Source organism: Bactrocera dorsalis, chromosome 2, assembly GCF_023373825.1.
Source record: "Bactrocera dorsalis isolate Fly_Bdor chromosome 2, ASM2337382v1, whole genome shotgun sequence".
Taxonomy (NCBI): domain Eukaryota; kingdom Metazoa; phylum Arthropoda; class Insecta; order Diptera; family Tephritidae; genus Bactrocera; species Bactrocera dorsalis.
Window position 1 is genome coordinate 48,924,495 of NC_064304.1, and position 17,885 is coordinate 48,942,379.

At 36.8% G+C, this 17,885-nt stretch overlaps 1 protein-coding gene across 5 annotated transcripts in view; it reads right to left on the minus strand.

Annotated features, from left to right (window-relative positions):
- The window catches only part of LOC105233785 (rho GTPase-activating protein 7), a 248,151-nt gene that overhangs the window by 82,156 nt on the left and 148,110 nt on the right, over positions 1 to 17,885 (minus strand). For all 5 annotated transcript variants that reach the window (XM_049447126.1, XM_049447128.1, XM_049447127.1 and 2 more), the window contains one exon: positions 3,971 to 5,869. In XM_049447126.1, the coding sequence (XP_049303083.1) occupies positions 3,971 to 5,819 (1,849 nt within the window). In that variant the 5' untranslated portion in view covers positions 5,820 to 5,869. The remainder of the gene's footprint in view (positions 1 to 3,970; positions 5,870 to 17,885) is intronic.

Consider the following 17,885-nt stretch of genomic DNA (forward strand, 5'->3'; position numbering starts at 1 on the left):
GACGCTATGTCTAACGAGACAGCTTAAGAAGAGAAAAAGGGCCTGTAGGCGATATCCGCGGGCACAGCCTATCCAATTCTGTCAATGAAAATTTAAAGCTTGCAAAACGGTAGTGTCAAAAGTCAAACCTCTGCAATGAAAAAGCGCTGCAATTCAGTGGAAGACAGCATGATTGAGGTGCGTTCATAGGTTGCTCAATGTTGGCTACCAACCGTATACTCTTGCGCGTATTGCTTACGTCTCGTTACAGTGCTACGACAGCTTCATTATAGCCTGAGTCGCATAACCGCAGCCGCTAGCTATTGCAGCAAAACTTGATATCAACGCTGCGCTTGATTATGTCGGTTTCGGTCTATACTACAATTCCTTGAAATATCGACCAGTCCGCCACAGTATCACAGTGATCAGGCTCATACATGGCGTTCGCAAATATGTATGTTACATGAACAGCATACTGGGGACGAGAAGTTTAAACTCTGCGTGCAGGCGGTCTTTATATCACCTGAACTTTGTTTTGTTTTTTTTTCTTTGAAATGCACTTCTTTCAAGCCTCATTGGCATATCGAAGAATCCTTTGTAAGCAAGTAGAAGAAGTCATTGCAGTTAATCGGTATCGCTTGCGTGAAATATCCTTCATGTCACGTTGCAAAGATTTAACTGCAGTCTTAAATTAAACTACTTAGGTCACAGAGGTTAAAAGAGTTTATTGAGAAATATTATTTCAACTTTTAAATAGTTTTCGAATGGCGATATTACGAGTATGTGCCAGATGGCAGAGAGAGTAAATATCGTATTTTCTTAGTAAACTGCTTCAAAACCCGTTTGCTTTCGTTATGTGAATTGCTATTGTAAATATAATTATTCGATCGTTCCGGTTGTATCGTAGCTATAGTGGTCCGATATCGGTGCCTCCAACAAATGAGCAGCTTCTTGGTAAGAAAGGAACAGGAAAAAAAGTTACAGATCGATATATCAAAAACTGAGGAACTAGACAAGCAGACAGATGGGCATGTCTAAATTGATTGAGCTCATCATGGCGACCATTTATACATATGTATGTACATTTTTGTAGGATATTCGATATTCACTTTTGGGTGTTACAATTTTCGTCGTAGATTTCAACATGAAGAAATTTTAAAATAAAATTGCTTTTAAAGTGGCGCATATATTAAACTTGAAATGCACACTCCTGAAATCAATTAATAGAATAAGAGGAAATATATAATTAGATAATAAATTCTTCTCATTTATTTGAAAGCTGTCGCTTCTATTATTTATTATTGTGAGGGACACTTACAAAAGCTAAATATATACATATGTACCTTTTAAAGGTGAATAAGCGTAGTGCAACGCGTACACAAACAAATATTATGAACGCAGTGCGTATGGCTGCACCAGTGAAGAACAACAATGACAATGATATAAATGTGGATTGTGCATTTTTGCAACAACTTCCATATGCTCAGCCCGGCGTATGTACATACATCTTTAGAGCTGCAAAAAGCGTGGAGTTTGCATGAGTTGTTAGTTTATTTGCATGCATAAGCGCTGTCGCCTTTAGAATTACCAAGGATGTGGCATGCCACGATGTATGAAGCGCGCACTGAATAGCTAATGTGTCAATCTGTGTGGAATGGAAATGGAAAAATGTGAAAAGAAACTTGATAAACGATAAAAAAAAACAAGGACAAGACACATGCGAATCACAACCATTACTATTTTTTTCTTTAACGCGGAAGCAACACACCCAGTAATTTGTACTTTTTTTCGATACTATTTGCGTTTGCTCGATTGCAAATGACTTGATTATTGCAAATTCGCATAATAGCTAGCAATTATTACCCTTATGGTTTTTATACTCTCGCAACAAAGTTGCTAAGGAGAGTATTATAGTTTTGTTCACATAGCGGTTGTTTGTAAGTCCTAAAACTAAAAGAGTCAGATATAGGGTTATATATACCAAAGTGATCAGGGTGACGAGTAGAGTTGAAATCCGGATGTCTGTCTGTCCGTCCGTTCGTGCAAGCTGTAACTTGAGTAAAAATTGAGATATCATGATGAAACTTGGTACACGTATTTCTTGGCTCCATAAGAAGGTTAAGTTCGAAGATGGGCAAAATCGGCCCACTGCCACGCACACAAAATGGCGAAAACCGAAAACCTATAAATTGTCATAACTAACCCATAATTAAGAATATTAAAGTGAAATTTGGCACAAAGGATCGCATTAGGGAGGGGCATATTTTGACGTAATTTTTTTGGAAAAGTGGGCGTGGCCCCGCCACCTACTAAGTTTTTTGTACATATCTCGGAAACTACTATAGCTATGTCAACCAAACTCTATAGAGTCGTTTCCTTCAGGCATTTCCATATACAGTTCAAAAATGGAAGAAATCGGATAATAACCACGCCCACCTCCCATACAAAGGTTATGTTGAAAATCACTAAAAGTGCGTTAACCGATTAACAGAAAACGTCAGAAGCACTAAATTTTACGGAATAAATGGCAGAAGGAAGCTACACCCAGGCTTTTTTTAAAAATTGAAAATGGGCGTGGCGTCGCCCACTTATGGACCAAAAACCATATCTCAGGAACTACTAATCTAATTAATTTTACAGCAAAATAAAAAAAATATGTAAATGACGGATAATGGAATCTCGATTATCACTTTATCATGCGAGAGTATAAAATGTTCGGTGACACCCGAACTTAGCCCTTCCTTACTTGTTGGTTCTGGCTTTTGTCTTTTCTAAGCTCAGATTCGTGCAAACGAGCCTCATCAGCATGACTCATCCGCTATTTGTTTTGATATTCGTTCACTTCAGTGCATGAGTCACTCAGCTCGGCGAGACCAATGTGACAACTGCCTCCGGTTGTGCACATTTGTGCACAAAAAGCCATAAACGAGAAAAAAGCTTTTATAATTTGCGCTGTAATTCGTTCAGTGGCGCATTGGGTCAGTGCCATTTTTTCTTTCCCTCGGGCTCCGACATATTCGTGCCCTTTTGACTTGTTTTTACTACTGCGATTGTTGTTCTTTTGTATTATACTCAAATTATGTACAATTTGCAATAACTTTTTTTTGTTCTCGGTGTTTATAAGCAATCTTATGGCATATCACGTTCGGTTCGTGTTCAAATTTCATTGCAACACGACGAATATTTTACAAAATAGTACATTGTTCTGTAGTAGACCACACAATTATTTTAAAAGTATTTGAAAGCTGCATACTTGCAATAGAATGCTGTCATTTTTTAGCGGAATTTAAGTAGAAGCAGTTAACAAAGGCATAATTGCAATAATTTCTAGACGAAAGCAATGTATTCCTATTAAAAGCTTTACTGAACGCATATGTATATGTAAGCAGGTTTAGGTTAATCTTATCTTGGTCTTGCCTTAATTATAGGTCTTTTCTTAAATCTTATGTCTGTAGACTAAGCAAATGTACATAGTTGATACTTCGAAAACGAGGTATTCTTTAGGACCGATGTTAAGTATTGCAACTAACGTTTTTGGAGCAGCCTAGGGCGACAAAATATGTATTGAGCATGACAACTGAAACACTGACTACTTTTCATCATAGTCTAAAAATATCAAAAATTTAAGATACAATACTATATATACATGTAGTATACTCCCTTTTCTAATAATTTACAAAAGTATCCCGAAGAATAATATACCAAAATGTATCGGCGTTCTTTAATCAACTACCAACCACGCTAAAATAGGACCTTAAATAATTGAATTATTTCGACGCGGTTTTATTCCCATCCTAATGCTAAGTATTCTTTAGTTCTAGTCATTTAGCCCCGATCGAAACATCTCCATTCGGAGACGAATTAAAATTTCCCCGAGCCACAGTTTATAACACGATGTGTCAATACATTAAAATGAATTATGAAATTATTTTGCTTAAATCGTTACGCCTTTTCCTCTAACATTTATATACCCCTTATGCTGAACACTCACCATTCCCAGCGGCAAAGGCCGCAATGCGTTGTTTTACGGATGTGCGCGGTCTCGCAGCCATCGTAGTTTCCTGCGCATTGTCTTGAACTACTTCTCCTCCCGCTCGAGCGTTGCCCACACTATTGTAAGCTCGTGCCGACACTGTCGCGGTGACAATAGACTTTGTTATTGTTGTTGGTGTAGTGACTGGCGATGGAGTTTTTGACGATTCCGTCGAAGGCGTTCGCTTCACCAGCGTTGTTTTGATCACAGTTGTTAAGGAGGGTGTTGATGGGCGCGACGATGGCGTTGGCGATGCAGCAGTGTTGCGAAAGTGCATTGCAGCGACTTCTGCTAGAGTTGTTATTGCCGTGTTCGTCGCGGACGCGCACGCGGACGTAGGCATGTCGGTTGTTGCAGTGTTGCTAGTCATGTTCGTCGCTGTTCTCACACTGCAGGGCGCAATTTCCGTTGTGGTCGCTGTGGAAGCGTTGTCTGTCGCGACGCTGTCCTTCGTTGTTGCTGTCGATGCGTTTGTGACTGGGGTTGTTGCTGTTGATCTCAACCCACACTCGACGCGCGAATGCTTGCGACTCGCCGCATTCGTTGTGGTTATTGTCATTTTATTCTGCAAATCAATTTTGCTGTCGCTTTCGCTGCTGTTGGCTTTATCGTTGTTATAGTTGATACTATTGTTTTGGCTTTGTTTTTGCTGTGCAGTCGATCGGTTCGAATCGGGCGCGGTCGTTGTTGTAGATGAGTCAAGTTGGCAATTAACGCGCGCTTGTAGCTCACTAAAGTCACGGCTGTCGCCTGTAATGTTAACACTTACACAGTGTTGTTTTTGTTGCGTTTGTTGTTCCTTACAATTAATATTGCTATGTTTAAGTTCACTATCGCTAAGTCTTTGGATTTTTTGTTGATCGTTCTTGTGGTCGTCGGCCAGCCCGTCGTTAGCCAGCTGTTGTTTTTGTTGTTGTTCACAAACAACACCTTTATCACTTTTACATGCGCCCGCACAATTGTTGCCAACAACTTCTCCTGTTGTTGTAATTGCTGTTGTTGTGCTGCTGCCGCCTACTACTTTCGGTTGACAATTGTCCGCAATCAGCGCGTTGCTACCGTTATTACCATCGCTCTTGTCGTTTTCACAATCGCAGATGTTGTTATTGTTACTAGTGCTCTTATCATTGGCGCTTGTGTTGCCGCTGCTATTATTATGAAAGCTTTTGTCATGTCGCATTTGTTGCAAATGATCCGCTTTGTGGCATTGCGTTGCTAACTCTACTCTTTTGTGTTGTTGCTGCTTTTGCTGTATTGTTGGCAATTGTGGCGCTGCATTCATTAGGCGCAATCTACGATTTCCGGCATTGTCGACAACATCACAGATATCATCGTAATCGTCTGCAAAGTTATTACCGACGATTGTAGCAGTAGACCCCTCTCTGCTCTGTTGTTGCAATTGCAGCCACTTGTCAGTTTCACGTTGATGTCCGTCTAATTCTTTAAGGTTGACTAACGCTACGCTGTCCGTGCAGTTGTCGGTGTTACCGTTTTGCGCCTCGCAACGTCGCACACTACTGCAGCTTCGGCCGCTGTTACCTTTGATGCTGATGTGGTTGTTGCTATCACCTTGCCTATCGACATCATCAATGTACGTAAAATCATTATCCAAGAAAATATTGCGAGCGTCTAAGGTGGACTTCGCCTTTGGTTGCTTCAAGTTGTAGCGGCGCCGATTCGGGCAACAGCAAAATTTCGTTGCCTTCGGCGAGGTGGGTGAGGCGAGGGGTGGGAAAGTGTTGGTGGCAGTTGCGGCAGCAGCATCAGTCCATTTCTCAAGTAAGGCCAACTCACGAGCCCTGGACATGGCAGCAAATGGCCATTGAAGATGGAAAGTCGAAGGATTTCTCGGTATAACTGTAAAGAAAGTAGTGCAGATGAGATTAGTGAAAACTATATTTCTTCCAATTTACAAATTTATTTAAGCATATTCGGACATTTGATACTTGAAGCAAGTAGTTGGAGCAATCTCAACACCATCAAAGCTGAATACTGGACTAGTAATTCTATCTGAATCTGGACTATACCACATTTTAATTCCTTCTGAAACAATTTCCCAAACATTTTTGATTTCTTGTTGTTTTTCAAATTCTTGAGGGTGCCACAATTTAAAAATAAAGTCTGACTTTCCACAGATCACGGCGGTCATTTGCTTCATTCTTTGGCGGAAATGAAAAATCTTAGTGAACTTTTGCAAGAGGTAAGCAACAATCACAACTGCAACAAAAAATGGAAAGACAGCAAAACTCGTTAGTCGATTTACTGTCGATACCGCGCGCACCTGTCTCGGCCAAGCGGCTCAACTATGAGTTTAATGCCTTGAGGGCACTATGGCAACAGGTAGCAGATAGCCATGCGGTAGTAGCAACATTAGCATGCCAACAGTGGCAAGCAGCAGCCGCAACAACTCGGCAAGTGCTTCGCAGGCCAAGTGAACAAGCGACAGCAACACCAATGAAAGCGACATCAGGCGGCAGCCGCATTTAGGTGATTAATTCGTTTTGGCCAGCAGGAAAATTAATTTGCTACGAAAGAAGATTTCGCTTTTTTCTGTTTACTCCGTCGCTGCAGCACGGACCTGTGCGCGCTTGGCCATTAGACGGGAAATGGCGAGAGGAGCGTTGTTGAAAAAAATTAGCACAAAATATTCAATGCAATGCATTTTCATTGCAAGTGGCAGCTGGTGGTGTTACTACTCCTATTGCCTGTTGCAAGTCTAAGAGCACTGTTGTTGCAACACTTTAGTTGCCACTACTTGTACGTTTGACTTTGGGTTGGTATCTGCTGTATTAATTGAGGTTTAAAATGATTTGTTTTTATTAAAAATCATACTTTATTGCCGAAGGCGTTTTGGCAAATTGGTATCTATGACATGTCTGCACATGAGCGCACTGTGTGCAAAAATAACGTGTTTTCTGGGAATAACTCCCATTGATTGCATGATCAGACTTTTTTGAAGTACGCCTTTTCTAGCTATTCTGAAATGTAATTGTAAGACTTATGTATATCCTCAGTCCGAGGCATCTATAAATACTTGGGGTGAAACCGAAAACTTGCCGACCGACCTTATTTGAGGCCTACTTTTTATATTTTTTGGTAAAAATAGATATTTGTTTTATATGTATATTATATCTGATATTTTATAGATCGAAAACTTTATACAAGTTTACCAATATGTCTTGATATTCGCCGCAAAGTTTTGCTTCAAAGTAGAAGCTTTACCAACTCATTGTACGAGTATAGCCTAATGAAAAGTGAAATGAAGCGCGAGGAGATAAATAAGTTGCAAGTCTTAAAGCGGTCCAGAGAATTCGGATGTCAATCGTTAAAAATACTAAGAACTATGCATTTGAAACGGAAGAAAGAATAAACAAGTAAGAACGGGTTAATTTGGGGTGTAACATTTTATACTCTTGCTAAAGATCAGAGCCGATTTGTTAGAGTAGCGATAAAAATTACATATAGTATAATTTCAGATATAAACGAATCTTCGGCTTTAACCTATAGTATACTCCGTATTGTACGTTCATATTATTAACAGAAAAACCTGCTCTTTGAGTTTAATCGAGATACGATATATGTTATATATATATATGTATATATCACCAACATATAACGACTAAAATCAACCGAATGTTTGAACATTGTAATATTAGTTACATACATACAATTTTCATAAGATTTTATTCATTTTAGGCAAAAATATACATTGTTGTTAGAAAAATCAATTTTATTAAGATAACTGATACGTTGACCGAAACTTATGGTATAAAATCAGACGGACGTTGAAAAATTAGCCTCTATAGGAGTTGAAATACATCTCATAGATTGACCGACAAAAAGTTAGTAATAGGAACTGCAGTACATTTATTCGGTAATTTGGCGCTTAATTTTTATGCTGGAAAGTGAAAGAACAGGTGGAATTTAAAATTTCGCAATGCGGGCAGTTATGGTTATGATTCAATTTCGCCCACTGCATTAAAGATATGTCAAATTTATGCTATCAACCTAATTTATTTGAAATCGGTCGTGCAGATCCCGAGAAATGGGTTTCCACCTAAATCTGGGCGGTGTAACGCCTATTGTTCAATTTTGACACCGGCCCCTTTAAAGTCCTCATGGATGTAAACTTTAATTATTGATTTATCGTGCTTGAAGTAGTTTTTGATGAAACCGTTATAAAGGAAGAGCAGTGTTATCATTCAATTTCATCAATTTTCACACTGCTTGTAGGAATTCTTTTACAAATTTGCCTAATCGAGTTTAGTTATAGTAGCTCTAGTGGTTTAGGAGATAATTATGAAAATGTATAGCAGCTGCCCTTTCTACTTCAATCGCCTGTACCCAATTTCAGGTTTATATCTTTGTTTAGTGCTCAGTAGTGACAAATGTTTTGCCAAGGAACACGGTACCAAGTTTCAATTAGATATCTTAATTAACTAAACTGGAAGACAGACAGTCACGCGGAATGCGACTAGTCACAACCGTTAGGTGAACAAAACGTTAGTTATAATCTGTAGTATTACATTATAGCAACATGTATTACATAAAAATACAATATATAATTATAACAACAAAATGCATGCCAAAATATAGAAATCTAAAAGTGGAGAATCTTTAAAGAGGAACACTTCAAGGAACCACTAAAATGAGGAATAACAGAAGTTTGTATTAATTAATCCAGCAAAGATTGCCGGGGCATATTATATCTGTAATTCTATCGAAATCTCTCCAAATATCATATGTATGTATGTATATGTAATCTGCTTTTTTATTGACGATTGCAAGAGTACATTCTATAGATTTACATCCATGTAACTACTATGTTAACAAGTGGCGTCTGATCCGTATTATCGTACAACGTCTAGACGCTTTAAATTGGCAAGTGCGAACTCAGAACGTGACCAGAAAACACATTCAGTTAACGCTAATGAAGGCGCTAAACTAAGGAATTGATGTTTATGTTTTACGTGTTTACAAAATTGTTGTTATTGTATTGAAAATGTTACGTATATATGTTTTTTTAGTTTAGAAAATTTGGATTCTGTTACGAACCCGAACATATTCTTCAACGCCATCTTAGAAATCAACATAATAATTAGCATTGCTTTGTTGAAAACTTTTGCGTCGATTTGTTCCTTTGAATATGATTTGTCAATGATAGTACTTAAACAATAGAACGTAGTTAAAATTGAATGCTAAAAAACACAAACAAGGGCTAAAGAACAAGACTTAATAGAAACAATCGAAAGACCGGTATGTGAGTCACTTTCAAAATAAAACAATTATAGAAACATATGTACATATGTCAAATCTACATTGTAGTTCCAGCTGACCTATGATGGTGCGATCATGTTGTTCTACTATATCATATCCGGTACTGAGTGCCGAACGACTGATTACATTAAAATTAGAGTTAAAAATAATGGCTAATACCAGTTATTATAAATAATTCCCAATGGTCTGAATTTATTGTTAATACATGCGTTTCTTCTTATAATGTTAAACAATTTTATTTGAAAGTCGTACAAATAATGCATGCACTTATGCATGTGTATGTGCATGCCTATGAATTTACAGAATAATTTTAATCGTTTTTGTGCTGAAAGGTTAGCTAATTGCTTGCTGAGTCGTTTACAAAATTTCCAACGCAGCAATTATCGAAGAAGTTACATGCCACACAAATTGCTACCGATGAAAATAAATGGCTGTCACTGATCAATTAAAAAACATATTTGCAATTTTAAACGAATCTAAGCAATTTAAAAGATTGACTCACTGTCGGTAAAACTTCCACTTATACATATTCATGTACGTATATAACGGGTTTTTCAATAGTGACGCTGCAAAAGTAGACCGATAGGGACAGCAAATGACGTCATATCTTTACCGCTCTTTTGACATTTCTCTCCAGTAAGGTTTGCCTCATGAAAATTATAAAAAATTTTCTACCGAAATTCGGAGTCAGTGGCCTCAACTTTAAGAGCACTACGTCCAATTTAAGGTCGTCATACCTGTTCTGTCAGATCAACAATTGAGTCTAGTGGAAAAATTTTAATCCACAGGCATTGTATGCACGAGTACAAAATGTTCCCGTGCCAGTGAAGCAAAGAAGTGCCATGTTTGGTAAACGTGTTATCTGACGAAATGGCCCAGTCAATTGGTTAATGGTGGCACTGCCAGCGACGATTGTTGAACTTCGTACGAATATCGAACGTGAAATTGCAGCAGTACTTATGCTTGAAAACAGTCGAAAATTGGGTTCAGCGTCTGGACTTCTGCAAGCGTGCTCGTGGTGGCCACGCAAAAGAAATCAAGTTCCTTACATAGTGGCATCGAGACATCGATGTACTATATTTTGACAGGAATGAAAAAAATCATTGTTATGCCAAACTGTGGCTAATGTGGAAGAACAATGTTCACTAAGCAGCAGTGAAACGAAGAATAGACCATAAATTATGCTGAATGTAACGTTCTCAGATTGAGCTCTTGAAGTAGTAATATCTAGTAGTCACAATATTATTCATTGCCTAACTCGATTAATTTACACCCTTTTATTTCAGTGAAAACTATTATGAAAGATTGGTTGGGATTAAGAAAAGTGAAAGCACGATTATTTATACAATCACTAATTTAAACAAAGAAAAAACACCGAACATTTGATACTCTTGCAACTTGCAGAAATCAAAGCCAGAGAAATACTTTAAAGTCTATTTATAAAGTCTCTATAGAGTAAGGACTGCTGTAAGCTCGAAAATCCTGATATTAGTTATGTAGGAGCTAAAAAATGTATATATTTTAAGTACAAAGATACACTGTTATAAGTAAAACACGCTTTTTTACTTTCATTGGGATAACTAACATAATGGCCGTTATATGCGGTACAAAGTCACCCGGAGGTTCGAATATCTTCATATTACGTATATGGGGGCTAAGAGAAGTATTGGTCCGATTCAACCCTTTTTTGACATAGAGATATACCATTATAAGAGAAGGATTATTTCTTAATTTCAGTCATATATATCACACATTGATCGACATTTTCGGTAAAAAGTCTACTATAGGTACCGGGGTCTAAATATTCGATACCTAGGGGCTTGAATGGTTCTTATTGGATTTAAATAGATTTTGTTATTTTTTTAACAGTAGGCGTAGTTGTAGTCCGATTTCGTCCACACCGGGATATAGTTCATATTCCTATTTTTCTAAATTTTGTTGAAATCGGTTAGTCGGGTCCCGAGATATGGGATTTCACCAAAAAGTGGGCAGTGCCACGCCCGTCGTCCAATTTTTACCACGGTCCCTATAAAGCCTTGTCATACCTTTCCGGTTGCGTCTCTGGCTCATTAAATAATTGACTTTTCGCGTTTTTAGTAGTTATGAACCGTACGGGGTATATGGGGAGTGAACGGGATTTTCTTCTGATTTCGCCTATTTTCACTATATTGCTAGAACTTCTAGTAATGTTCCTGAGCAAATTTAGTTTTTGTAACTTAAGTGGTTTAGGAGACATATGCATTAAACTTATTAGAGGGCGGGGCCACGCCCAATTTTTTTCCCACAGGTGCTCCTTGCTACTGCAATCCCCTGTGCCAAATTGTAGTTTCATATCTTAATTTAGTGCTTAGTTATGGCACTTTATATACATATTTTCGGTTAATGCCGATTTGTGGGCGTGGCAATGGTGCGATTACGCCCATCTACGAACTCAAATTTTTTTGTACTAAGGAACTCAAATACTAAGTTTAATCGAGATATCTCAACTTTTACTAAAGTTCAAACCGTTCAATTGTAGACAAGTTGGCACAAGTGTATTGGGGCCAAGGGAGATTACTTTGAGCGGGACGACATAGATTTTGATGAATCAATTAAGAATTTTAAAATTATGAACAAAGTCTTACTAATTTTTACTCACAGTAGTATAGTAGTAGTATTTCAAGAAAAAGCCGCATTGGTTAAATAAAAAAGAATAAATAAAACGCCTTATTCGACGCAAAGGATCATAACGTAAAAGATTTAGATTTTTGGGGGCGAATACTACGGCACAATAAACGTGCCAGAACTATACATATTAATGTAGTACTGGCCTGTCATGACTTTATACTTAAACTGAGTGCAAAATTTCTGGGGAAATGTCAAAAGAAAGAGAAAGAAAGAAAACAGCATGTTGACGAATTATTCTGTCTAGAAGATGCAAAGCAAAGTGATGAAATATTTGTTTAAATTTTTACTTTTAATGTATTTTTTATTATTTTATATTGATAAGCTAACCATTAACTAAAAACTTGAACTGTCTTGAATTAGTTGACAAAATAGTTATAAATAATTAGGTTATCTTCGAGTTGTTCCTTACAAACCCAAAATCTGTATATATAAAAAGTCCGTGTCACGTTGTTTGTCAGCGATGGACTCCTAAACTACTTAACCATTTTAGTAAATTCGAACCATTTTAGAAGATAGGATAGTTAAAACAATTCATAAATAAAGAATACAGTCAAACGGACATCTACATTAAGCATGCACATTGTTGATGTGTATTAAGTACAATCTATTAAGCGGACAACTGGACAAAAACGTTGGTAGCCAGACATTGAGAAAGCAACCTTAAATTCGTTATTTTTTCCAATGAAATTTTTATTTGTATGTATGAACATTTTCAAAATTAAACTTCAAGTACAATCCATTCTTATACCGACAAAAACGTTTTCGCCTTTATTCGTAAATAAATTTTTCACTGTATTAAATAGTTTATTTGAATAATAGTATAAAATTTATACCACAGCTACGCGTGGCCGGATCCCCTAGTACACTATAAAAAATAAAAAGAAATAGCATTGCATTGCCACAGTGATATATGTATTTATATCGTTTTTGTAAGCTCATATACATATCTAATCCATTCCTTAGTTTTGCTTATAGCAGCATTTTGAGCTTTTGCTTAACAATAGCTGGACCACCACTCAAACAGAAGAACCCAGAATTGATCATAGAAAAGGTGTAGTGTTCCACCAGAAAAGTGCGAGACCTCACACAAGTCTGATCTAAAATCTTTGCATTTTTGAATGGGATGTGCTACCACATATTCTCCAGACTTGGCACTTTCAAACTATTACTTGTTCTGGTCTTTACAAATTTTTTTTGATGGGCGAACCTGTACCTCAAATCAGGACGTCAAAACGCACTTGTACTAGTTTTTGTGCCTGCAAGGATAAATAATCTTATGAGTGTTGTTAATTTCTTGCTGGAAATATATAAAAAGCATTGGATCAAAGTGCTTTTACACAAAATGCCTTACACAAAAATCGTGTTTACACTAAACTAAAAATACGAAATTGCTTAGTGAACGACATAAAAGTTTTGAAGAAGGCAAAAGGAGCATCCATATGTACGTACATATATATGTCTTTATTAATGAGGGTGTATTAGTTTTTTTGTCGCGCAGAAATCAATTTAAAATTGGTTAGCAGTAGTAAGGCGCATAAATTCAATTCTTTCACTGGTCATAAATGATCATTTTATTTTTCTCATGCCAAATAGTGTAAAAAAATCGCTGTTGCGTTTGCTAAAGTTGTCAAAATCAGTCACTCCACACAGCACGCCTTCACAGCAGACAATCGGAAAAAATGGCAATGAAAATGAAAGAAACAAGGAAAAGGTTTTCGTGTAACAAAGCGTACGTCGAGCAGTACACTGCAGACATATGTATAAGCTATGATTTCTGCTAAAAAAGCATACAGAATAGACGCGGATAGCGAAGCTGATAACAAGACGCAGGCGGACACGAAACAGATGTGCACACTTGGAATGCAACAGTTGGACAGCTATTTGAATAGTTGTAAATTTGGATGGATGTGCATTTGGATGGAATACCATCCGGATGGCTGATTAGTTGGATGGCCGGTGAATCGGATGGACATTTGGATGGATGAGTGGGTAAACAAACAGTTGCACGAACAGCTGATGGACTGACGTACTAACTGACGCTGATGATTTACTAAAAGACAAGGGAAAAGTCATGTAAACTGACAGCCATTCAAGGATACAGCGAAATTAAAAAGCCAGCTATGCTCACGGAGGCGCATGCGCCCTAATACGCAGTTGGAAACCATTTTGCTTGATATGCTTTGTTGCGAATGCGCAGCGCTGCGTCTTGTTGTTAGGCGCTGAATGACTTGAATTGAAGGTGGCAAAGTGCAAGTAAGCCAAACTTCTCAACTCTCACGGTTCTAACTGTGGCACAGACACACAGAGGTTTTATTGTTGCTCCTCGCTGGTGGCTGCAACTTGAAACTACATATAATGACTAGCACGATTGCACAAACTCATCTACATTACTATTATAAACTGTTAGATAAGTTTTGAAGAAATATGAGAAAATTGCTGCAACGTTTTCATGGTGATTTTTATTCACACATTTATATATGTAGTATAACTTTTCACAATAGCATTTACATTATACTTGTATGTATAGTGAACAATCAAAAGCACGTATACAGGAGATGTTTTGATTTTGAAGTGGTTTAGGGGATATCCCCTAAACTATTTAATCGTTTAAGTTGCATACAAAAGTGAGAGTAAGATATACATATGTATAGGCTGTTTGAAAAAAGTAAGAAATTTTGTGAAAGCTCAAGAGGTACTTTTACCCCTAACCTCATATTTTTCATTAACTGTGTTGTATAGTCTGAAACAGCATAGCTGCTGATGTAGCCAAACTATTTTTAATATTCATAATTTCTTCCTTGATACTCCGAGCAATTTTTATTTCAGCTCGGGCGCGAACAGTGTTTTTTGACAATACTGTCTATTTCGCGAGTACTCTTCTTCTCTTACCAATATTTGACTTCCAGAACTCGTAAAACTTGAGACTATTAACTCATCAGTTTTCCCACAAGGGATTGCAGGACATCTGTGAAACTTTGAAAAAGTGGGCGTGGCCCCGCCCTCTAATATGTTTAATGTGCATATCTCCTAAACTACTAAAACTACAAAAACCAAATTCGCTTAGCATGAATATTACGAAAACTCCTAACTATAGTGTGAAAATGGATGAAATTGGATGAAAACCCCGCTAACTCGCCATATAACGGTACTGTTCAAAACTAATAAAAGCGCGATAAATTAATAACTAAATGGGCCAAAGACATTAAATTTTACCACCGAGCTGATATGACAGTGCGTTATAGGAGCCGGTGTGAAAATTGGACGATTATGGTGAAACCCCATATCTCGAGTACCGACTAACAGATTACGACAAAATTTGGTATGTTGTGTTTGTTACATATTTCACCACGCCTACTTCCCATATAGCACAACTTTAAATTCCACTTCATTCGTTCAGTTTCCAGTACACAAATCAAGAAGCAATTAATATAATAAAAGCTGCGCACTAATAATGTCTTTAGTGTGTGCCACCTTATGATAAAAAAATATTTAAATCCAATAAAAGCATTTAGGCCCCTAGGTACTGAATATTTAGACCCCGGTACCAATAATTGACTTTTGAACGAAAATTATATATATATAACTGTACCCATAACAGTGTATTTTTGTGTCAAAAATGGTTAAATTTGAGCAAAAACTTGGCCAAGACGCCATATAACTAATATCAGGATTTTCGAACATCCGGTTGACTTTACTCTATATGATTGGTTTTACACCTTAAAGTGTTTCCCCGGCTTTGATTTTTGCAAGTTGCAAGAGTATAAAATGTTCGGTTGCACCCGAACTTAGCCATACCCTATTTGTTTTTGTATGAAATTGGAAACATTTAATATTATAATAAACAAAATTTTGATGAAAACAAGGTAAATTCGATGTTTAAGCATTTTAATAATGAAAAAATATTTGGATAATCATTAAAACCATACTTAATTTTATACCACAACACTCAAGCCTTTATACCAGTCATGAGTCTCTTTCGAAGTTGTTGGCTATTTTAGGAATAGTAAGTAAGTATGCTAAAGAGAGCGGTAACCAAGCGTCGGCTTTAACCGGAAGAGCGAATTATTTAAAATGCATTGGTTGTAAAGATTAAAATTGTAGTTACAAGCGATTTGAAGTTAAAAAATTTAAAACCTCAGCAGCAGTATAACAGAGGCAACTGTTGAAACCATAAAAACTTTACATAAGCTTCTGAGGCACTTATCAATTGTATAGCAATTGTTGCATACGCTCAAAAGTTAATGGACCACAATCTCAGCAGAGCCACTTCCACTTCCTATGCAAACACAAAATCGACCGATCTATTGATTGATTTGTCTATTAGAAAAGCATCAATTTGTTAGCTCACTTGATTGATTGAAATTTTCTATACAATTCTTTGGACTCCGACCAAACCCTGCATTGAAACCAGTTTTCAGTAATAAGTTTTATTTCGTTGACAATTGCCTCTCTATTTTATTGAAAGCTTTTGGTCCTATTTATACGCAGCCCTTTCATGATTGACATGCCTTGATATATTATGTTTTGATTGATCGATTAATTAGCAAAATAGTCGTCATTTGTATGCTCAATGGTTAATCATTTTTCGGTGAGATCACAGATATATACGTTTCATAATAACAAAATGGGCCAGTAAAAAATTTTCTGACTAAATTTGAGTATTAAATCATATTCAAAGAAGTAAAAGACAACCGGTGATTTCTTATTTATATTCATTTAATATCCAAACCGGTCGATAATCCAAAAATAAATATATATATATATATAAGGTACACGCTTAATTCTCGAACTTATTATTGTTATCATTATATGTTAATAATTATTAGTTAACACGTAAGTACTTGAAAAGCTTTCGCCGTTGCATAGACAAAACTTATGAAGTAAAATACTGTCGACGAGCTAAAAATATTTCACCCCGTCACTACCCAAAAATGTTCCGAAAAAATAGTGAATTTGTCAGCAAACACTTTCTGAGTTTTTTCAAACCATCAAATAATCTTTAGCCCTAAGCAGTGAGCTTTGCGCATTCAAGGCCAAGGACGTTTTATAGCGCACAGCAAAAGCACTTAATATAAGGTGTGCAAAAGCGTTTCGCTCAAGTGATAACTTAAGTAGATTAAAGTGTTATCTTTTGGTGCTTAGGAATAACAAAACAAACGTTTTTTATGTAAATATAATAGCGCTTCGGTATATTTGGTACAATCGTGTCTTCAAGTCTCAAGTGTAAGACACCTGTAGCTATTTTGGCCATTTAAAGCACTCTCTGCCAATTTCGGCGCCAAGTACAAAAGTGATCCGAGCAACAGAGTTACGTTTGCGCTGTTTATCTTTTCGCGTGAAACAACAATGAAGCTATTTCTGATTTCTTCAAATTTTACTAATAATATATTCGAATATTTTTATAACTTGTCAGTCCCACAGTTCAACACGTTCTTTTATTCCTAAGAAGCTGGTTATTAGAATCAGAACCGCCGATATCAAACTACTATTGCATATAGCTGCCATAGAAACTGATCGAAGAAAATTAAGTTATTGTATGGAAAACTTTCTATTTGTTTGATAAGATATCTTTACAAAATCTGGCTTAGATTATCGCCAAGATAATGCTACAATATAAGAATACATTGATCAGATACGACCACTGTAGCAAACATCCGCCATAAATTGATCTTTATAAAAAATATTTTTACATAAGTAACTTTAATTCGGCGAAAAGTTGGCTATAAAGAACTAGGAAACCGTTGGTCGATTCCGTTATCAAAAGTAGTTTTACTGTAGTTCCTATAAGAAATGCACAGTCGTCATCATTTATATAAAGTGACTTCACTTTGGTATTGCCCATTACATTTACAGACTATTTCTCTTTCGCTCCATTGTGTCCTGGGACTAATTTTCCTAAAATATAACTACTTATTGTACATATTTGTTT